This window comes from Pempheris klunzingeri, chromosome 14, assembly GCF_042242105.1.
Source record: "Pempheris klunzingeri isolate RE-2024b chromosome 14, fPemKlu1.hap1, whole genome shotgun sequence".
Lineage (NCBI taxonomy): Eukaryota > Metazoa > Chordata > Actinopteri > Acropomatiformes > Pempheridae > Pempheris > Pempheris klunzingeri.
The window spans coordinates 15,523,128-15,546,684 of record NC_092025.1 but is presented as its reverse complement, the minus strand read 5'-3'; the positions used below and the strand labels follow the sequence as shown (position 1 = coordinate 15,546,684).

General features: G+C 41.5%; 2 protein-coding genes across 2 annotated transcripts; one reads left to right on the top strand and one right to left on the bottom strand.

The window, feature by feature from the left end:
* Positions 1–11: 11 nt before the first annotated feature.
* ublcp1 (ubiquitin-like domain containing CTD phosphatase 1) lies at positions 12–5,404 on the bottom strand. Its single transcript, XM_070843732.1, has 11 exons — positions 5,310–5,404; positions 4,671–4,980; positions 4,151–4,242; positions 3,682–3,767; positions 3,466–3,581; positions 3,039–3,137; positions 2,745–2,782; positions 2,462–2,560; positions 2,058–2,174; positions 1,831–1,958; positions 12–1,559 (listed from the first exon to the last, which is right to left on the bottom strand). Exons 2-11 carry the CDS (start codon positions 4,966–4,968, stop codon positions 1,532–1,534), a joined length of 1,101 nt encoding a protein of 366 aa, XP_070699833.1. The 5' UTR covers positions 4,969–4,980; positions 5,310–5,404; the 3' UTR covers positions 12–1,531.
* Positions 5,405–7,312: 1,908 nt separating this feature from the next.
* LOC139213010 (RING finger protein 145-like) lies at positions 7,313–22,236 on the top strand. Its single transcript, XM_070843609.1, has 12 exons — positions 7,313–7,464; positions 10,748–10,999; positions 14,653–14,761; positions 15,142–15,233; positions 16,201–16,436; positions 16,588–16,763; positions 17,318–17,458; positions 17,573–17,755; positions 17,971–18,118; positions 18,214–18,336; positions 18,496–18,729; positions 18,900–22,236. The coding sequence occupies exons 2-12, from the start codon at positions 10,816–10,818 to the stop codon at positions 19,521–19,523; spliced, it is 2,250 nt and encodes a 749-aa protein (XP_070699710.1). The 5' UTR covers positions 7,313–7,464; positions 10,748–10,815; the 3' UTR covers positions 19,524–22,236.
* Positions 22,237–23,557: the final 1,321 nt, after the last annotated feature.

Below are 23,557 nucleotides of genomic sequence, written 5' to 3'. Positions count from 1 at the left end.
TTACAGCCAGGATGATGAGGAAAACACAAAAAAGCAGATCTCAAGAAAACATCTCAAGAGTTGAAGGTCCAAGAGAGCTGTAAACCTGACAGAATCAGAAAAATCACATCCCTGATGTTTCCAAGAGCTTCAGGTGCTACTTGTTCATAAGGTGGAGGCACACCCTACACCTTCCTACGACACTCACCCTTCGTCATCCATAACTTAAAATAGACGCTAACAATAAGTGCCGACTTAGAAATGTAATTAATGAAGAAGCTACCAAAAGAAAAGACCCCAAAGGTGCACGTATTGTGTTGTCAGTTTCTTTCATTCCCATCATCACCCTTCAGCCTCACTTTTCTCATTAACATTTTGAGTTACCAAAACAGCTCCACAAAAGATCTAAACAAAACACTGACTAATGAATTCTGAATCAAAAAGAAAATCTGAGTGTGTGCGTCCAGCAATGCAACAGAGCTGGTATGTAACAATGGAAATGCACAGAAAAACTCACAATACATTTCTGGCCAAAGATGCACACACACACTTATCCACCTCTACAGTATCCATCTATACAGGACACATGTGTTACATCCTCCACCTCACAGGCCTGTGTCCAGGGACCCCTGCGTACAAGTCACAGCAAATGACAGAAGTTTTCCATCAAAAAAATGCACTTGGCAGTTTCGATGAAAGTATTTTCGCTACAAACGCTCTCGATCTCAACGGCTTTAGATGTCACAGTAGCCTTGAGGATTATTGCATATTATCATGCAGCAAACTGTGTGGGTTGCAGGCATCAGTTTGATGCTCAAGGACTTATCTTTGAACCACTCTCTCACATTCTGTCATTCCAATTTTCACTGAAATACTTCCCAACAATTTGCCCAGAATGGACTTACCAGATGTGCTTTTGTATGGATATACCCTCAGTTCTTGAAAACATATGAGATAGTTGTATAACTTACTTATTTGTTTCTGCTCTTGTTCCTTGGTATCACAGAGATGCTTGATAGTCACAGCAAAGTTTGCCAACTAATTAGTGAAAGATAAGCAACTTTGCACCATCTATAATGTGAAAATGCTGTAAACCTCATCCATCTGGAAGACCAAGCAGGTTTAAAAGATCTCTTATTTTCAGCTGCTATTAAACTGTGGACTTTAAGATGTATTTTAGTCACCACTGACTGAAGTGGGGATGTAGAAATGTGTGGGTCACGGTGGTTCGTGGTTGTTTTTTTTTTTCACCCGCTCAGGTGTTTTTTTTTTTTACGATTGCCAGAGACTGGTTGTACCTGCCATTTTCATTTGGAATAAATGCAAACAATATTTGGAAAAATTCTGCGAGCTTCGAGAGAGACCGAGAACATGCAAATATATAAACTGGGAAGCCCATCTCAGTCCTGAGCTTTTGAGTGTTGCAGTGTAGGGTCTGTCTTAAGGTTTAAAATGAAAGACTTGTAACAGCCAAGTTTGCGTGTATGAGTGAGAGCTGGACGATGGGATGATGGCGTCCAGCCCGAGTCTTTGCCAGAGATGCAGCAACTCCTCAGTGGTTTTGCCGCTTAGATAGGTACCTACACACACACACACACACACACACACACACACACACACCACACACACAGGCTCAGTACATATAATACTGATGTAAATGCCTCGTAAATATTTTGTTGAATTTATATTGATATCAGACAATGTGTGTGTTCTCCTACATTCTGTAGGCATGTTATTTGTTTTCTTTATTATTTTGTTGTATTATGAAGTTCTGACAGATGCTACAAGCATGTGTTACGTCACTGCTACTATACCATCGTCCTTATTACTGTTAAGCATATGTGTGCCTACCTCTCCCAGTGTTTGTGGTTGAGTCCACTGAAGTCATCAAGTTTGCCGATTTCTTTGAGGTACTGAGCCAGTTTGTACAGCTCTCTGTCCTTCTCCCTGTTCAGATGGGCCTTCATGAAGGGCCGGATCTAACACACACACACACACACACACACAAATGCATAATGCTAACAATGATAAAGAAGAGGTGAGGTTCAAAATAAATACAGATGATGCTGGCCGCAAACCTTTAGTCCGTTTTGTGGGTTCATGAGGAAATTTCGTCCGATGTCGTCAAACATAATGGTGTTCTTCCTGTTGTAAAATTCTCCGTACTTCCCCCATATCACACCCAGGGGCTTCACCTGGAAACATACCATATGAGTGCCGTCACTTTCTCACAAAGCAACAAACCTCGGCCAAAAACTTCATCAAGAAACATGTCATTTCTGCACGTGTGTGGCCCTTTCTCAAACAGATCTGTCACCACTTGCACTCCAGTGTCATCCCACATGGAGCCACACCTGCAGCTGCGGAGGGCTCCCCAGGAAACAGAGAAAGCAAACAAGCGCACATATCGCTCTTCACAGTACTTCACTACGCACTCACTCCTGTCATTTTACACCTATTAAGAAAAACAACCTCTACCAACCTCTACAACCCCCCTCTTAGGGGTGTGAACCGTGATCATTGCTGCACTGTCCAACATGAATGTAATCTTGTAGTTAGGGTTGTCTGTCACTCCCAGCTCCTACACACACACACACACACACACACACACAGAGGCAGTAGAGTTACTGATTAACACTGCCACCTTTTGGCAAAAAAAGGGTACAGTAGCGATAATAGTCCAGTCACTATCCAGTCACCATACTGTCAGAATTTTGATTTTTGAAGACAACACAAAAACAGAACACAACAGGTGCAGTACTTACTTTCATTTTGGCATCAATCCACTTCATACTTGTAGCAGCTAAAGAGAGAAAGCACATGTGTAAGATTGCTAGTTACAAAAACAACAAATGCTCACAAGATAAATGCTTAGTAGGAAAAACTGACGGCATCCAGTGGCCTAGTAGACACTCTGCACACTATATGTTGTCCATTTAAAATCTTTTGTGCGGTAAATAAAAAAAAAAATGCAGCCATAACTATTTTAGCAATTACATTTCCTATGCATCTGCATTGCTGTATGCAATTTAACCCAACGACAGAGAAGAGAAACATACACCAGATGACAATGTCATAGTCCTCGTAGGCTGATGTCAGAAACTCGTGAAGATATGGTCTCATCAGCTCCTGACCCGTTTCTGCACATGACTTGTGATCTAAACACATATGGGATGCACACATTAATGCATAGTGTCCTAGATTAAACTAGCGACTGAGAGGCTGACAAACAGTGATGGATTTAAATTCTGCAAACTGTCTAGTTCTACCAACTACATTACAGAAAAACAGAGATTTTGTGTCTATCGTGGTTTTTTATACATTTGCACACAAGTAGAAGAAACAGTGGAGATGAAATATTAATGTAAATGTTGTGTAACTTACAGTCAGAGAAATTGCAAAATGTTAAGACTTAACAAACCATACAGTCATTGTTCTCCCTGTCATGCTCTGAAAGAGACCAACATTGGCATCACTGTAACTCACCGAACAGTGTATAGTCCACATCCAGTACCAGGAGCCTCTTGCCTTCCCTGGGAGGGTTCAGCTCCTCCACCTTATAGTCTTTCACTCTACGGGCTATTTTAGCCAGGTTCTCCTCTCTGGAGACATAGAACATTTGTTTCTCAGCCCCACACAGATACATGACCACTCACAAATTACTTACTTCTATACAGCCGCAGACACATAAAAATATCTGACCTGTTCTCCACTTCAATGACCTCCTCCTCGATGTCAAAGTCATTGACCACATCATCGTTCTCTGGGGGAGGAGCTAAAACCTCTTCCTTCACAAAGCAAAAAACACACACAGTTTAAGTGCACCAGTCAGTCAAGGGGAACCTTGAATACAACACAGTGAATATGTAAAAATATATGTAACTATATTAGGACTTCAGATGTGAGAAGAAACCATCCCAAGGGCAAGATGTGAAGCCGCAAAAATGACAACAGCTAGCAGGACCATCACCTAAACAACCACTTATTGGCAACTAGGTCAGAGCTAACCTAATGTAACAAGTAAGAACGCATGCTTTTCATGTTACTCTTTCAATAACTATTATGTTTCTTATATTGTAAATTAACCACTCACTCAGGAACATAGCCAGTTTACTGAGCAACTAGTCCTCTATTCAGTTTTTGGAATCAGCTCATTTCTCTATCCACCTACCAGACTCTCCTCTCTGGTACCCATCATCATGATCTTAGTGTTAGGCTTCAGCTTGAGAGAGCCCAGCTTCACCTCATCCTCTGCAGGTTTACCTGGGAGGCAGAAACACGACAGAGAGGAAGTGGACGGAGATGAGAGAGATTCATTAAGCTAATAACCCCACAATAAAAAAAAAAAATGACAGGAAACAGAAATAAATTTAAAGACTACAGACAGGTGGAGAAAATTGACACTCAAGCAGGTAACAAGCTGAGAAATGGACATGTTTGTACAAAAGCTAATTATGAAGGTGGATTAACGTAGCCAAAGCCTGGGGAAATGTAATGGGTAGATTTCTTTGATAAGAAGTTTATCTCATTCAAGAGAGATGTTTTACATTTCTTGTCATCAATAATGCAATGGCATAAAGGGAGATAAAGTCCTGATATCTTGTTGTAAACCCTGTTTAGATATCATGTGGCATTCTTAAACACTAGCTCCTCCAAGTGTAACGCACTTGTGATCACTGATGCCCTCTCACCTTTGACCTTGAGTCCCAGTAGTTTCTGTCTCTCTGGAAGCACCCCAGTCAAGGTCTTAATGGACTGTTTCAGGTCCATCACTGTGTCCTCCTCAGACAGAGAACTGATGGAGTACTCCTGACCTCCCCACTTTATGATCACTGATACCGACATGGCACAAACGGGGTCTTCACACACATACACACACACACACACACACACACACACACACTCGGCTGCAGCTGGAGTTAGCTGTGCACGCGGGCAGACAAGTGCACACACTTTCAAGCAAATATTTCCAGCTACAGTGACAAACATGCACGCGTAGACCTTGCAGAGAGAGGGGAATAGGCAAAGTAACGGGAGAGGTGTCAGGATGTCACACTGTAACTGGATGTAGCTTGAGCAAAACACAGAAAGTAGCTAATAATGAAACACAGAGGGCAAAACATGGCATCATCATTGTAAAGCGTGTGTTGTTTTGGCAGACTAATCCAAGACACAAAGGCTGCCTTATCAGAGCAGACACTGGCAGTCCCTGATGTTGATATTTTTAGCATGAGATGGCTAACATTGACTAGCAACAATGTAAACACGCGAGGTAACCAGACAACTAGCTAACATTAGCTGACCAGGCTACATGGTTTGGGTGTCCTTACCTGACAGGGCTAGTCAACATGAAATGCTTGCCCAACACTGTCAAATTTCGTCGAAAAGTTGAATGAATGAATGAAGTTTTTGCTGTTCGGTTTCATTCATCGGGAGGCGCAAACTCTGCTCTTCCTGGCGTCTCCAATCCTGCCGGTAGTGACGTAGAGGAAAAGCTTCGTTACCATAGTGACTCGCTTCAATAGATCAACCTGAAATCATTAATATATTTAAAATAGTCGGTATTTATTTCATTTTTAGAGTCACTTAGCAAAGACAAGATAAGAAAAAAAAAACTTTAACTGCAGCTTTCACTACTGATGTTACTAATGTTTGATATATTTTAATTGCTTTATTTTTTTGTTTGCTTTATTTTGATGTGCACAGGACTCCCTAGAAGGTAACAGTGTAATTCAGTGTTTTAAACAGATGAAATAAAGTAGTTTTAATGGTGAATTGTTGTGTGTTGTTTAAACACGAATATATAGATATATAGATGGGCTATTTACTCAAGTACTGTAAATCTACTGTAATACAATTTTGAAATACTTGTACTTTATTTTTAGTGTTTCCATTTTATGCTATTTAAACATCATTATATTTTTGAAACAACTTTACGTTGATTTGAAAACATCAATTAATAGTCACTTTAGTCTTCTAGTTAGAATATAATCAACAAATAAATGATGGTGCATTAGTACAGGTTAAGACAAGACTATGTCGATCCAGCAGAAAATTAAGTTAAAAATAGCTTCACATTCACCAGTTGCAACATTAAATCAATATATGGGGGCCTATTAATGATATATCACTAATTATAATCCAGTAATACTGTGCAATGCATTGTTTGCATTGACTGTTAATTGCTCGAGGTGGACTGACTGACTTTATTCTACTGTGAAAGAACACATAAACCTTAAAATAAAAGTGTGCTGGTGTAAGTGTGAAATTTGCATCAAATAAAGTACGCAAAATAAATGTAGTCACAAGCTAAAAAGATCCATTGCACTGTGCCAGAAGTTTAGAAAAATGTGATTTTCAAGTCCAATTAGCATGTCCAGTGAGAATTTCAGCAGCTTCTCTGTCCACATATTTACACAGTGAGATGACTAGTGAAATGCTAGCCATCAGAGGTTTTGCCATACCATGTTCATACAGAGGAATGGACCTCTTTAATATCTCTGATTGTATTGCCATTGCAGCTCAGCAAGTCAGTGAGCTGGACAGTTTTATGGCAATATTGAATTTACAAGATTTTTGCATCAATATAATGAAATGAGTACAGATCTTTTTAGACTTTTGATTTAATTCACTGCCTTCCGCCATCCCTTTCTGTATTTATGAGCACTTTTATTTGCCATACTTTGATACTAATACTACTGAATGCAGGTAGAGTATTTTTACACTGTGATGCTGCTTCTTTTACTCAAGTAAAAGATCTGCGTACTTCTTCCACCACCGGTCTGTGGGCATTTAAAAACACCCCATCTGGTCCAGTGAATACGATGGGGTTATATTTTATATGCAGTTACATTACCTGACGTGTTATAATTTCCGATATTGCTTATAAAAACCCAACATTTACTATAGTCATTTCTTATCCCGTAAGTGTTTATCATTTATCATTTGGATCCCTATTGGTTATCATAACTACTCTTCCTGGGGTCCACAATAATAAACAAACGGTATAATTAACAAACATTTAGACTTCCATCACCTACAGAAAATGAAAATAGTGACAATATCACCAGAAGCAAACCTCCACCATCCCATCCCAGCTGTAAACCTGATCACAGTCACCATCCACAGAAGCAAAGACAAGAGAAAAACCAGAACTAGTAAAGACAATAATTCCACACAAAGGTAGTTTTACCAGCTACATTTTCCCTTCTTTTTTCTCATTTTCCCTTCATTTTTTTAACCATGGACTGTAGGGCCAAAAGATTTAATGGGACAGACTACATTGCGCATGCTCAGTACATCCTCCTCTGTACTTTGGGGTAATGGCTGCTAGGTGAGATGAGCGGATCGGCCGCATCCTTTCAGTGTGAGGCGCTTCCGTCGAGAGGACCGTTAACTCGGGCGGTGCCGAGTTAAAATGGTCGATATCCGACCCGAAAAGCATCCCGAAACCGTTGTACATATTGCGAACATCGTCCTTCAAATGTAAGTTGTCTGTTTTTGCTCATTAGTCTTGGCCGGGCGCCATAGCTAACTAGCTCAGGATGTCTACAGTGTGCTTGCTAAGCTAGCTAGGCTACAGTTAGACTTACAGGCAAAGGGGGGGGGGGAGAAACAGTTTGTGCTAATCTTCAAAGGGTTCAAGCTAACGCTGCCTGGTTTTCTGTGAGCGTGTGTGGACGCTGGTGTCTGAAGTGGTAGTGTTAGATGAAAGCTAACGCCTCGGGTAAGGTTATAATTGTATTCCCTGTTGTGTTGAGTGAGCTTGGTTGTTGACAGCAGCTAACAGACAGCGATGCTAGCTGACTACGTTAGCTTGAATTGTTGGCACTGTGCCTGCTGCCTGCAGCTCATCATCTCTACACAACACGTACACTCTTACAGCTGTATCACCAGCTTTATAACATCCAAGTGGACAAACCGAAGCCTTCCGTTTGGTTTGTATGTCCTATATTATACTACAACATACAAATCAGTGCAGTTAGCAAAGTGTTGCAGTCTTTCGCAGCGTAGCTAGGAGGCTTTTTTCCCCTTCCGTCGAGACAGAGGGGTTACTAGAGTTCATGGCGTACCACAATCGATGCAGCACTCACTCATCCATAACGATTGTAGTGCCGGTGTTTCAGCTAAGCGATTAATGGTATAAACACACCCATTTAAACTAAGTCCAACCACGCAGTGCTCCGTAGCTGTTAGTGGATTACGACAGATAAAAATACAGTGGTAGACGGCTGCGTTATATAAGCTCGGATTCTGCGAAGTGGTTTCTCTCTGGCCAGTGATAGTCGTTCAGAGTTATGTAAGTTATCAGGGTCTTGTCCTGGGCTGCAGGGATATTAATGGATGGAAACTCCGCTATTGGCAACTTTAAAGTAGTCTCGGGCGTCATAAAGGGACTGGAAACGTGCCCTGCAAGTGCCACATCAGAGGCTTGAGGTGGGGTATAGTACGCAATATGAATGTAGAAGCTATACAGATCAATTGCACTGTGCCAGAAGTTTAGGAAAATGTAATTATGAAGCCTAATTAGTGTGAGAATTTCTACAGCTTCCCTCTCCACATATTTACACAGTGAGATGACAGAAATGCTAGCCATCAGAGGTTTTGCCATACCATTTTCATACAGAGGAATGGACCTCTTTAATATCTCTGATTGTATTGCCATTGCAGCAGGGCAATGCTACAAGTCAGTGAGCTGGACAGTTTTATGGCAATATTGAATTTAGAAGATTTTTTTCATCAATATAATGAAATGAGTGCACATCTTTTTTTAGACATTTGATTCACTGCCTTCCCATTCTGTTTTGTCAGTAAATGTTTTCTCAAATCTACATTAAACATACTTAAAACATACTGATATGTTACTATTGTGATATAAAATACTGTGATAGAAAATATTAACCCACATTGCCTGTACCACTAAACACTCTTGATTAAAAGGAAATAATTATATTGTATATACTACTGAATGTAAATATACTACTAAATGTATGCGGTAAATATAAACAGAACAGCGTGTGAAAAACGGAGGAAGTGTGTGCATTAGCAGTTTTTGCAAGTGTGCCTTATTTGTCTAGCCTGACGTGGAGTCACACCTGCGTTAAAACACCTGGAACTGTTATGTCATAGTTCATTTTCACAGTTGCTTGGGCAGTGCGTGTGCAGAAGCAGACAGAGAGGCCTGGATTCATTTGCATGTACTGAAGTCTAGATTGGTTAATGACTGATCGCATAAACCAAGCAAATCATAGTTGTAGGTGAAGCAGTTCTTCACACAGCCACTTCTCATAATGTACTGTACTGTACATAATCCAACTTCTGAAACTAGAACAACCTTTGCTGTACTCCTGTGCAATCTCTGCAGTTACATCCCATTCCAGACTAGCTGGTTTTTCCCAGGATTGTGTTTCCTGCATTCCTGAATGAGCTGCAGAGAGGAACTTGACACACATAAGCGAGGGGAGGAACACAGTCAACAAACAAAATGAGTTGTATCTGGCAGTAGTGTTTGGTTTTGTTGACTGCCCCACCTAAATGACACACCATGCACAAATACACAAAAACATTGAACAGAAGCAAGGCCCTACTTTGTGAATTTGCTGCAGGTACTCATTTCAACAGCATGTTGCAGTTTTATCAGAAATTTCCTTCAGGGTGTGACTGTCCCCATCACATCTTGAAACATATTTGTGAATCTCTTTTAACAGTAGGCCTACATCAGTGTTTGTGTTTTTAGATCTGGTCAGTCTTTATAAAGCGGTTTGTGTTTCAACAAATACATGAGGGTTTGTTTGATAATATAAATGGTGGGATTTTAGTTTGAAAGCCTCCAATGTAAGTAAACCAGTCTGGTTTGGCTCTCTCACATTATGCTAACAATTATCCATGACTTCATTGAATGTTTAAAGGGCCTGCTAAATAAGAGTGCTTTGTATAGGTTAGAGTTATTTGCCAGTGATTCGGCAAGTAGGATCACACACCTCTTAGTTTAAAATATGCTTTAACCCATTAATTGTTATTCAGAATAATTGTTATAAGGGTGGGAATTAGAGGTTGACCGTTTTTCTTTTTTTTTTAAAAGACTGGTATGATTGAGAGCAGTTGGGAGCACAGATTAATAGGCCCATATTTCACCTGCTGCACAGCAGTCGGATGGACAGCTGGGAGCCGGGCAGTTTGCTTGTGGATTTATGGAGTGGAGGGTGAAGTTTTTAGAGGGTAAAACTACAAATGACAGACTTTTTTCAGCTCACTGCCAGGATATAGCAGGCTAGGCCATCACAGACTGCACAGACCTCTTCCGATTAATCGACCAAACTGACCTGCCAAATCCAGGAAAATGTTGGCTGTTGCTGGGCAGTTTATCTGTGCTGCCAGCCACCAAAAACATTTTACTGGAGTCTAGAATAGTTAGCAGTTGTTGTGCTTTACATGCACGTCTCACTGTAGCCTGCTGATGAAATGCCCATTTGCTGGTTGTGATCTTGCTGCATATGTAATTCTTCTTCTTTTTTCTTAGTGTTTTTAGTGTTCTCTCCTGCTTCTTTCTACAGTTCCTTAAACTGTCGATCTCTGCCTAGCTGTGACCTCCCTTCACTCTCCACCCTTTTACTCCTCATTTGCTGCTGGTTGGCTTTCATCTTCTTCCTCTTTTCTTGCTCTAACTACTACTAACTCTAGCTTTAGTAACACTAGTAACCACTTCCTATCTCTAGCTGTATCATATTAAATATCCATCTTTTTGTGCGTTTTCTCTCTTTCTCTGCAGCGCACCCACCGTTAACGTCCCGTCTTAGAGGTCAGTTCTGCCTGCCGATCAGAGGTTAAGCTGACGTCATGGCAGTGAAGGACCGTGTCGAGGCGGTGCTCAATGTGGGTCTGCGTGTTCCCAGCATCATGCTGCTGGATGTCCTGTACCGCTGGGACGTCAGCTCCTTCTTCCAGAAGATCCAGCGCTCCAGCCTGTCCAATAACCCCCTGTTCCAGTACAAATACCTGGCACTCTACCTGCACTACGTAGGTTAGTGTTGGCGTGTCTCTCTCTCTCACACACACACACACACATACAAACACGCACACGTACAAACACAGCCTGGTCTAGTACAAATACATTCCCCCTGTATTAACACTTCTTAAAGGATTAGTGTAAAACAAACATACAAATGCTTTTGCGGTGTCTGCACTGCATAGCATTTTACACATTTGATAATGTAACACATGTATAAAGAGCTGTAGCTGCAAACTTGTCAGTGTTATCAGTTGTTATCATGACCTGCAGTAGGTGTTTGTTTGGACTATTTGACTGGGCTATCAGCTACTGAGTCTCCCCTTCTCTTAGCTTTATCAGTAGGTCAACAGGGTTTTCCCTGGATTTTTTTTGGGACCGTGGAAAATGTGGGTGGCATGTACAACATATAGAGTTAGTGTTACATCAAGGGTGTAGGTTTGGTGTCAACATTGGGGTGGGCATATGTGTGGGCACATGGGTTTCCCCCATAGGAAATTTTGAGTGTCAGACTTTTTATTGATCTGACCTTAGTTTTTACAATTTAAAATTCAAAATAATAATATACACAGTAAGGAATTCATGCATTTCTATAGCTTTCAGATATTTATTCTCTTGTAGACAGACTTTTCTCATTTAGCCTGAATGTTATCACTGCTTAGTCAACACACATGCAGGAGTGATTTACCCTTCTGTTCGTCCCTGTGTCTTTTGTTCGGGGAAGTAACCTCTTTAAATGTGCATTTGGCACCCATTCACTTCAATGATAAATGTATTCATTTTGATTAAACATTAAACCTGTAGACTTTTATAGCCTATGTGTGTTTCATCAAGATTTCTACTCATATTTAAAGCTTCCTGCAATTTTAAAACACATACTTGATTTGGAATGATTTTCAGAAATCATGTAGGTCTGCATCTCAGCTGTGTGACTGAAACTGACTGAAAGAATTGTAAGAATACTATAGGTTTTCGTCATAACGGGTTAAAACCTTGTTAAAGTCTCTAAATAATTCAGGAAAACAGAATCTCAGCTTCCAGACCGTAGTCAGGATCACAGTGGACCAAAATCTATTCTCACTTTGGGGCAAACTCCCTTCACTTTCATTTGGGAAACAACACAAGGGAACTTTACCTGGGTCTTGAGAAGCTGCAGCTTTTATTCACAGACAAACTGTAACCCTGTACGTTTACTGCTCTCAGACTCGCTCTATCACACACTACACCCTATTCCTCAAAGGAGCTGTGATACCCAGTGAATGTGAAAAGGTACGGTAGTTTGGCCATCAAACTTTTTGTCTCTAATTATCAACAAAGGCAGTGTCTAAAAATACAAAAGCGACCCGCCTTTGTGTTAGATAGACAGGGAAAACCTTGGTCAAGTTCCAACATTCACGATTGTACCTCTCTTGGTTGGATTTGCACAATTTTCTTCCCTTTTTTTTTTTTTTTATCTGTTCTGTCCTCTGTGCCCATCGCTGTTAGTTTGAAAATCCTTGCATATTGTGATAAGCAGAAAGCCATGAGGATGAACTTTGTTGCGATGTCAGGACAGTCAGGAGGGATTGTTTGGCATGACAACAAGTGGAGTTTGACCAAAACTATCTGATTTACGCAGCAGTTAAATAAAAAAGATGGATCGCATCTGAAACTAGTTTTCCTCCTGCAGCTGTGCGGCTGCCCCAGCAGTGGTAGTCTGGCAGTGTGAGTCAGCTGTGCCTGTCAGAATAAATGTGAGCCCAGTGTCGAGTGTGTAGGTAACTCTGTCATGTAAAAGATAACCTTAAAGCTAACCTTCATCAACACTGAACTGTCAAACTTTTTCAGAATAATAGGTTGACCAATTCCCCATGCACTAAAGTTTGTTTTTTACCTGCCAGTGAAAAGCTTCCCAATGAGAATAATGTGAGTGGGAGCACTAATGAAATTGATTTCTGAATGAATGAAAGAATGAATGAATGAATGGATTAAAATCTGTATTTGTATCTCGTAGTAGCACTAATACACACAAGTCTTGTAGTGTTTCCCACAGAATTAGATTCTGATTGTGGTGGTAGCTGACAAGCGCTCTGAAGCCCAGAAAGTCACACTTGGGAAAGCTGTGTAAAAAATTTTTAAAAAAGGGGGTTAGTGTTATTTTACCTGTAAAATTTGTTGAAGTCTGGCATATTTAATCTTCTCTGGTCATAATATCTGGTGAAAATAATTAATAGTTATTTATTTGAAAATAAGCATTAGGTTATGGTTATTTTGTTTGTTTACAAAGGGTTTACAAAAAGTCCTGTAGCGAACAGAAATTATTTGATTTCAGGTCGTCAGCAGCACGCTCTAATTAACATATTATGAGCCTGATATTTGAAGAATGTTCGAAAAGTTCCCAGTGGCTATTGAATAGTATTTTTGCTTCAAATGCACATTCCTATCCCCTAGAGGTCTGGGCTAATCCCCCAATATCCCCAAATCTCAGCAACATCCCTGCTCTCAACTACAGTTTGGAGCCCTTGAACACAAAAGGTGACATTCAATCAGTTTCATTTAGGCTACATAAGTTTATCTTTTTTGATCTTTTACACATAAAAGATGTGATCCTGTGATTGATCACAGAACATTTTATTTTCTTTTGTTTTGTTTCTTTATTTATATATTTTCCTTTTTGCCCTTGGCTGTTGCATCATTTTTTGTAACATAATGAAACTACACTTTTGACCACGAGCTGCGGCCCAAGGCAAATGCATTGAGACAAATGCTTGGCTTAAAGACCACTATTCCTAGCTGTGTCCCTGGACTGAACTTAAACTGGACGGTTGCCAGTTTTGTGATAAGTCTTTTCCACCTAAGTGTCAATTAGTGAGTATGTTTACGAGTGCCGCTGCTAATCATGTGATCCGGGTAATGACACATCCTTTTAACAGGTGTTACTCATTTACAGAAGGACGACAACAACTTCCTTTTGAAACTGACTGCCATCCCAAAACACACTATATGGAACAGATACTTTAGTTAGATTGCCACAGATGTAATCATGAAGACATACAACAAGGTCTCTGCTGCACAGGGAGCCAGTCAGGTGTCTTTCCAGTGACACAGACTCATTGAAAGGCGGCAACAGTGATGAGTGATGAGGGTGAAGTTGACACAGCGAAGTCTGATGGTCTGATGAACAACTAGATCAATTCACAGAAAAGCACGGCGCTGAGTTTTCTGTGTGTGTTTTTAATATGTCTGTGTTTGTGCTTGTGTGCTGTCAGACTTGGCTGCAGTTGGTTAATGAGCCAATAGGCTTGGTATGTGCTGATGAGCGCTGTGGGTGGACAGACAGAATAAAAGGGAGAGGGAGACAGCAGAGCCAAAGTAACTGTTGCTATGCACTGAGGAGTTTTTGTGGACTTGGTGTTTAGGTATTGGACTGTTGTGCGATAAGCCTATTGGCCGCAGTGACTGTTTGATAGACTGTCAAAAATAGCTCCCTGCAGTTACATAAGAAACATCTGTCACACGTACACATGAAGTATATCACTTTTATGATAGAAAACAGTACGGTCTGCAAACAGGAAGCAATAGAGATGCTTTTATTAGTCATGCATTGTTATATTTTTACTTAATGCTGTGTTTGTTGGTTGTCTCATACTGATTGTGTGTGTGTGTCTGTATGTGTTTCTACCTCGCAGGTTACATTCTGAGCCTGGTACTCCTGACCCTGCCCCGTCAGCACCTGGTTAAGCTCTACCTGTACGTCCTTACTGCCCTGCTGCTGTTTGCTGGTCACCAAGTCTCAAGGTATACTCATGATAAGATGCAGCCGTCCCATGCTGTGTTACTCTGGTGAATGCCTTGAATGATGGAGAATGCTTGCTAAGGAGCCTGGTGCCCATATTATTTCTGAATTTGATCTGGCCTTTCAAGTATGTCAAATAAATTAACTTCATTCATGTCATAGTGTTAGTTGTAAGGGCTTTTTATAGTTTGATTTTCAAGTGCACCATAGCCTTTAGTGAGCATTCACTGTGCGGTATAATGTACTGTAGTAAATGTGAATTTTCCTTGTACCAGTTCAGATGAAGGGCTAGATATATTTTTGTTGAGCTGAAGGTAAGTGTTTTGTTGTAAGTCACAATAGATTTTCCCTGTAAATTGAGCATTTGGCCTCTTTTTGTCAGGGATTATGTCCGCAGTGAACTGGAGTCTGGCTATGAAGGGCCTGTCTACTTGGAACCTCTCTCCATGAACAGATTCACCACTGCACTCATAGGTATGATGTTACATGACAACATGCTTGTACAGAATACATGATGAGGCATGAATGCCTCGTGCACTTATCCAAACATAGCCAGGTGGATGCAGCTCAACAGCTCCTTTCTGAGCTCATGGGAAACTCTTCATCTTTTTGAATTTCATTCAATTTTCCCCAAGGATTTGGAAAGTGCAGGAAAGTATGGGGGGGAATTACATGGATTGTCTGCCACTTGCAGTAATACCATATAGGGCGCAAACGGATAACATTTCAAGTCAAGTGTCTGACAGCGAGAATCCATCCTCCTTAAGGAAGGCACTGAACGCTTAGGAGAGCTGCAGCTCTCTAACTTTTCTGTGCCTCAGCCTTTGGTAGGAAATCACCATCATCTGTAGGGGTTTAATAGAGAATTACTAAACATTTCTATATTAAACAGGTAATGTCACCTGACCACTCTTGCCTTAGATGATGACCACCAGCTACTACCACGAGGAAAGCTGGTCCATTTGAAAAGGAACATTTTACGAGTTGGGTCCATAGGATCAGGTTTCATTTGACTGGATATGGAGTTTCGTGTACTATAAATAGGCCAAACTGCGTGCTGATTTTACTGCACAGCGAAAGCCTGAGAAAGCAAAAATAACAGTGACAAAGATGTACTGCAGTAAAGAGAGGGAGGAGATTAGAGCTACTAAATATGAAAGTGGCCTCACAAAATTATTTCTCTTTCTGTGAATGTTTTTTTTTTTTTTTTTGTAGCTGATATATTGTCACCACTTTAGGACAATACAAAATATTTTAAGAATGTTCTTTTAATTTGAGCTCTTAACTAATCAAAGATTTACAAACAATGCATCAGCAAATGCTGTCCTAAAATCACATTTGCAACAGTGTGCATATTCATGTGTGCACAGCTGGTTTTTTTGCATGAGTGAATCTTCATCTGCATATTCTTATAGTTTCATCTGCTTTCATTGTCTTTCAGGTCAGCTGGTGGTGTGCACACTATGTTCCTGTGTGATGCAGACCAAGAGGATTTGGCTTTTCTCCGCTCACCTCCTCCCTCTGGTGGCCAGACTGTGTCTGGTCCCACTGGAGACCATTGTCTTCATCAATAAGTTCTCAATGATCTTCACTGGCCTGGAGGTCATTTACTTCCTGGCTTCTAACTTGTTGGTACCATATAACTTGGCCAAGACTGCCTATAGGGAGCTGGCACAGGTAATAAACTACTTATGTAGCCTTATGTTGAAATATTTTTCAGTATTTCAGCTATAGTAGTCCTGCGAGATTTCCTCTTATGTAATATTGATGTCATTCTGCCTACGTCCTAATTACCTCCATCCCTGTATCTCTCTGTCCCTGTCCCCAGGTGGTCGAGGTGTATGGGCTGCTAGCTTTGGGTATGTCTCTATGGAATCAGCTGGTCCTTCCAGTTCTCTTCATGTGTTTCTGGCTGCTGCTTTTTGCTTTGCAAATCTACTCCTACTTCAGCACCAGAGACCAGCCTACCTCAAGGGAGAGGCTCCTTTTCCTTTTTCTTACCAGGTAAGAACACATTGCTGGTTAGAGTGTGTGGGACATTATAGATTATACATCACAAAGTCTTGTGAGTGTATTTTGTATATTCATATTGAGTTATTTGTCATGGATCAAACAGTTGGTCAAAAGGATTTTTTTTACCTGATGGCGGCACTAGATGGAATTGACTGTGCATATACATACAAATTTAATGCAAATTCACAAGTAATTGTGGAGATACCATGTCATGGACCAGACTGTTGAATAGACTGACCAACTGACATGACCGTTCTCTGGCTAGAGCTTTTGTATTTCTGCAGATAGTGATGATACCACAGCTGATGGCAGTGTGTGTGTAGGCTTCTGCGTCAAACTCTAATCCTCATCTCTCAGGCTATAGGAGCCAGATCGATGTATTATAGGTCTACTGGTCTGATCCAATTCACTAAAACATTTTTGTTCTGATTTTATGCTGTGCAAATGATCATATTTCATGAACATTTTTCCAGTTTGGTACATTTTGTGTTTATCTTCTTGTTGTCGTCTTTCTCCCATGCTCTCTCCTCCCCTGCTGTCTTCAGTATTGCAGAATGTTGTAGTACACCATACTCCCTGCTGGGTCTGGTTTTCACCGTCTCCTTCATCGCTCTCGGAGTTCTCACACTCTGCAAGTTCTACCTGCAAGGCTACAGAGCGTTTATGAATGACAACACCATGCACAGGTCAGTCAGCGTGTACGGCTGTGTGTGTGTGTGTGTGTGTTCACTAGGGTGTCTGTTGGTATGTGGCTACAGCTTTCATAACTTTGCATGCTTGTTTCCTGTCTGTCTTTGCAGAGGCATGACAGAAGGCATCACCCTGCTGATACTCGCTGTCCAGACTGGCCTCATCGAGCTTCAGGTCATCCACCGAGCCTTCCTCCTCTCCATCATCCTCTTCATTGTTGTTGCCTCCATCCTGCAGTCCATGCTGGAAATAGCTGACCCCATAGTCCTGGCCCTGGGAGCATCCAGAGACAAGTAAGAACGCTTTACCATACATCTTGTTGAGAACAGTTTTATATTTTCTTTTTAGGTGCCAACTGTCTTTGTTGTGGTATTTTTGAAACAGAGTTAAAGGTCAAAACTAGTTGACATATTGGTTTTTGATTATTTTATAAGGCAGACAGTGGTGTGGAAAACAAGAGGCAAAGAACCCTGGATGAATCTTTGTCCCTCCTTTGTTTGTCCTTTAGGAGTTTGTGGAAGCACTTCAGAGCGGTGTCCTTGTGTTTGTTCCTGCTGATCTTTCCAGCCTACATGGCCTATATGATCTGTCAGTTCTTCCACATGGATTTCTGGCTTCTCATCATCATCTCCTCCTCCATCCTCACCTCACTGCAGGTAACACACACAGAGCATACATATTCTCTACTTTGTAAATAATTATGAATTGAATTACATCAAAATGCTGTGACACACTCCTCTGTGACCCTCAGGTCCTTGGTACTCTGCTGATCTACGTTCTCTTCATGGTGGAAGAGTTTCGTAAGGCTCCTGTAGAAAACATGGATGAAGTTATCTACTGTGTCAATGGGACCTACAGATTGCTGGAGTTCCTGGTGAGTATCACACATGCAGACACCGCATCCGGTATCATGAGGGGGCACAAACGAGAAGGCGTCATGTGACGAAGGCAGTAGCATTGTTGATGGACAATGTTGGATCCTCGGCATTGATGTATATCTTAGCTGACTATCAGTGATTTCCTCCCCTGTCAGGTTGCGGTGTGCGTGGTGTGCTACGGCGTGTCAGAGACGGTATTCGGGGAGTGGAGTGTGATGGGCAGCACCATTATCCTGGTCCACTCATACTATAACGTCTGGCTCAGAGCCCAGCTGGGCTGGCAGAGCTTCCTGCTCAGGAGAGATGCTGTAAACAAGATCAAAAGTCTCCCCACGGCTAGCAACACACAGCTGGAACAGTACAACGACATCTGTGCTATCTGCTACCAGGTTTGAGCTGGTTTTCTGTGTTTTATGTTTATCAAAAGAGAGTAAATGGCCAAAAATTTACACTTAAAGCTTAGATTCATGCTAACGGAGACCAAAGTGGTTTTGAAACAAATTTGAAAATTGACATCACAGCCTGAGTGTGTTTGTGTTTCTGTGCTCATTCCTTCCAGGACATGAACAGTGCTGTGATCACTCCATGCAGTCATTTCTTCCACGCTGGCTGTCTGAAGAAATGGCTCTATGTCCAGGAGACATGCCCCCTCTGTCACTCGCAACTCAAGAGCCAATCACCAACCACCACTGCCCCCAACCAAGACACCCCTGCAGCTAATCAGAGCCCTGCAGGGCAGGGAGACGCCACAACAAAGCAGAAAGAAGTTGTTCTTCCAGATGATGGGAGGGAGGAGAGAACAGGAGAGCAGGAGGGAAATAATGGACCTGCCGTGTCAGCTGGAGAAACCTCCTCCTCCTCCTGTGTGCCTCCATCATCATCATCTTCCCCTTCTTCTCCTTCCCCTCTTGTTACTGAATCTAAGAACCAGTCGCCCACAGATCATCCCTCATCCTCTTCCTCTGACACATTGGACACCGCCCCCACCCCCTGCAGCTCTCAGCACTCGTCTTCACAGCCACTGGCCCAGACGGAGAAGACCCTTGCTGAACCTGAGCCCGCCCTTCAGCTAAACCCAGGCATCCCACTGGACAGCCAGGAGTCGTCTACTGGTCCATCATCACAGCCTGACCAGCTCACTTCCCATTCTGAAGAACAGTCTCCTGCTCCATGCAGCCTCTGAGCCCCATCGTAACATACGTGACATACATACATACATGCATGCACATATAAACACACAATCTAAATCCTCCATCTGCCAATATTCTGCCTATATTCTACTTGTCAAGCAGTTGGCTATCCCATCATGTCAGAAATTTTCCTCCATAACCATTTTGAGAAAAAAAAAAAAAAATCAAAAACAATCTATCTAACAATCTAAAACTGCTTGAACAGTTCATCTAAAAGTGTTTCCATGACAAGTTTACCTTTCATGCCAGCAATGATGTCATTAGAGTGGGCGTAGCTTTATCTATGTGTCCTTTCTGTTTTTAGGGGGGAACTCAAAATCAACACAAAAAGTGGAAAACAGTAACGTCATCTCAAAAATAACTGGTACATCATGTCCATGAAATGTGAAATCCCGAATGAAACTGAAGTACCGCATCACTCATTTTTGCTGATTATTACATTGATATCAGACCTATAGTGACATTTCTAAAGTCGTGCTTATTTCCATCTCATTTCAGTCCCAGACATTTCACCTGATGGTTGCTCCCATCCTGCCTTTGTTTGTGAAGTCACACTCTCATTGCTGTGCATTTCATAGTGTCGTCCTGTATGTGCCATGATCTAATGAGGGACGGACCGCAGGTTAAGAGAGACGAGCATTAGCTGACGGGCGCATTACAAACATTGACAGTCTTAACGGTTCAGTAATTTCCATCGTCAGTTTTGATAAAGATTTTCGGTTTTCACTGTTGAGCGACAATAGTTATGTGCGTTAATGAATCCACTAAGCATTAACAGAGAGTGAATGTTGTTTCTCGGGGCCATCACATGACCTGAAGCCTGGTGCTAAGCAGAGGATACACAGTGTGGTCTAGTTAAGTGTTGGAGTGTGAACAAATCAATGTTGTTCACATGGAATCACTCTAATTCATTTCATGTGTCCAGCTTTCTCTGGCATACTGCTCAGCATTTGAATCAAACTTGTTTGGCTGGTCCCAGCAAAAACAGTTTCACTCCTCATCGCCAAACTTTTGTATTACTGCTAAAGAGATGTTATTTTTGGGCTAAATTTTTACATTACTGCTTTATTGGACAGCACACAGTGCAAACAGACAAGGGAGCAGAGGCCACAGTGTGTGTTTGAACCTTCAGCATTGTGAGAATGTAGAGTGTAAGAGCCGGCGAGAAGCCCAGGCTCTGCTGTCGTCGGCTTCACGTCATTTATGGTACTCATCCGCACTCACCTTCCCGAGCTCGGCTGATTCACAAACACATTCAACCAGTCACACTGAACCAGTTCACCTAACGTTTGCCATTGAGCCAACAAATGTTGAGACTCCTGTCCAATCAACTGGCTCCATCCCGCCCCATATAAACCAATCAAAGCACCCTGTGTTTTCTAAGACCATCATCATCCTCCTGCTGCTCAGTCACTTCACTCCATGAAATGTTACGACCAGCAAAATGAGCCGTTTGAGGGGAAAGCTTTTTTTTTTCCCAGACACCCGCTAGAACACACACACACACACACACACACACACTCACACACTCTCAGTCAGCTCCTGTGCTCAGTAAATGGGGCACGACAGGGAAGAAATGCGTGTTGAAAAGTCTGAGGGTCAAATTGAAAGACTTAAAAACTTGAGAATGCAGAGTCCTGATGCACGCTTAAATGTAGAGCTTGCACGCTGCCACTGTTACCATAGCATTTCTTTGTTTGTCCCAAATGTGCTCTAACCCTGCTACCAATGTTTTTCTGCCATTCTTTTTTTCTTTATTTGGGTTGCATTTGCACTAATGTCATTTATACTAGCAACGCTCCAAAGCCGTTCTGTGGCTGTCAGCAACCAAATACCCTCTGATGTGTTTGTGTACGAGGAAACAGCCCAATCTGTTTGTGTGTAATGTATATAAATGTTGCTCTGTATGACATCTATTTACCGAGAAGAGTGTTGATACATAAATAAGATCAGGGCTTGATTTCTTCAGAGCTTCCTGGTGGTTCGATGGTCTTTGTTACCTTACATGCCCGTGAACAAAGACAAACTTTAGGCTAAGGAGCTTTTGGGAAACCAAGCCTTCTGATCTGCGAGACCAGCCAGTGTTGCTGCGTCTCCGGTCTGTATGACGCGTCCTGAAGCTGGTGTGATCACTCCGGTGCCCTCTACTGTTAGGAGTGGGATCAGCATGGCGCAGATGGACAGGAGACGCACTAGTTAACCCTCAAAAGTATTACTTACTACCACTATTACTAAAGGTCTTATTACTATGAATGACTTTATTGTTGACATTGGGAAGCGTTGGCTGTGGGGCTGAGAATGAATACATTATTGATGTAGGATCAAACCTGGCCAACGCTCTTTAACCGTTTGTGTTCCTTTTTCTTTTTTTCTTTTTCTTTTCTTAAAGAGATGAAATGTAGAGTTTGATGTATTTTGCACATTTTCCTCTGAAAGGTGAACATAAGGACTTTCTGTATTCTTGAACGACTTCTCATGTTCCCTTCAGCTCCACTCCGTAGACTTTCATTTAAAACGAAGCACTTGAAAGGGTTACAAACATTTGAAAACTTCCCACACTCTTGGTTTTTATCGTTTTAACTGTGTCACGCAGAGGGATCACCTGCATGATGAAAATGCTCCACAGGGTGATGGCTGTCACTGGCAACTGAACGTGGATTGGCATTGCGGCGTTACAAAATAAATAACTGGCAGAGAAGCCCGTCAGCTGTTGACTCCAGATGTATTTGCTCTGTTTATACTCCATGTTGGAGAAATTGCTGTTGTTTCAGTCACTCTCCAGGCTACGAACTGTGACGGATTTTTTCACACTGCGTGGGACAGTTTAAGATCAAATGTTGGCACCGTGGCAACTAAGCTCAATATCTAATACATAACCTGTTCATCTGATAACTACAGAAAGCTCATGGACGTTACATATTTTAAGCTTTTCGGTCTTTAAATGCATTATTTGAGACTTCAGCTGTGTCTTGACTTCATGTAAAATGCATCAGTGACTCTGTGGGTCAGCCCGTCTGTGAGCTGTTGTGCCAAACAAACACACGAGGCCGCCGCTGCTGCTCCTCACGTTGAGCAACATCATTTTCTACACTGCAGCTCCTCCTGGCAGGAGCTCGGCTGTGTGTTGAGACTGTAAAACAGTACGTTTGCCGTCAGTCACTGCGCTTTACATGTCAGTTCACATCTGATTCTATTTTAATGCTCTTGATTGACTTTTGGGTAAAATCACATTAAATAGTAAGTTAGCTAGCTAGTGATGTATATTAAATGTGTATTCAATTAAAATTTCCTCCATTTAATTTGATGGAGTCATCTGAAATCCAGATGTTTATGGTACTTAATTCATCAGAGTACTTTGCAGAGTCATTGCTCTATAGCATTGGAAATGTAAGCAAGTATGATAATGGGATCTCTAGCTGCCACTGGTGCACTCTGACCACATGTTTACTGTCTGAATGCATCTTTAACAAGCGTTCGTGTGAAAAGAACGCAGCTCTGCCGTCCCGTACAGTTGCCTCTGACTAGCATGGTAGATGATCACATTCAGGGCTGCTCTGACTGAGGCTTCCCACAAATCTTTGGTTTTTTTTCTGTTGTCTAATTTTGTTTTGTTTTTTTTCTCACACAAATGTAGGACCTGCTCTGTAAAACCTGACTCTGAATGCCAGTCGTATTCTGTTAAAATACTCCACGGTTGGTTTGGGACTTTATGCCTGGCATTGCCTTGGTTATTTTACAAAAATTGAATGTCAGAAATAAAATGAACCAACCACTCTGGACTCAGCTTTTATCTAATTTTACCACTTGGCTGTACAGCATATTGTGGCACATGTAATAGTTCAGTAACATAACACTTTTATAGACATTCTGTGGTAATCAGCACTATTATTATTATTAGAATTATCACTGCCTAGTATTTGACCTGTAAATTAATACATTACAATATTAAATTAGCATTTTCATACCATATTAGTAGGAAAGAGGACTCGTCTATGTGCACCTGTATGTTTTACAATCACACAGAAGA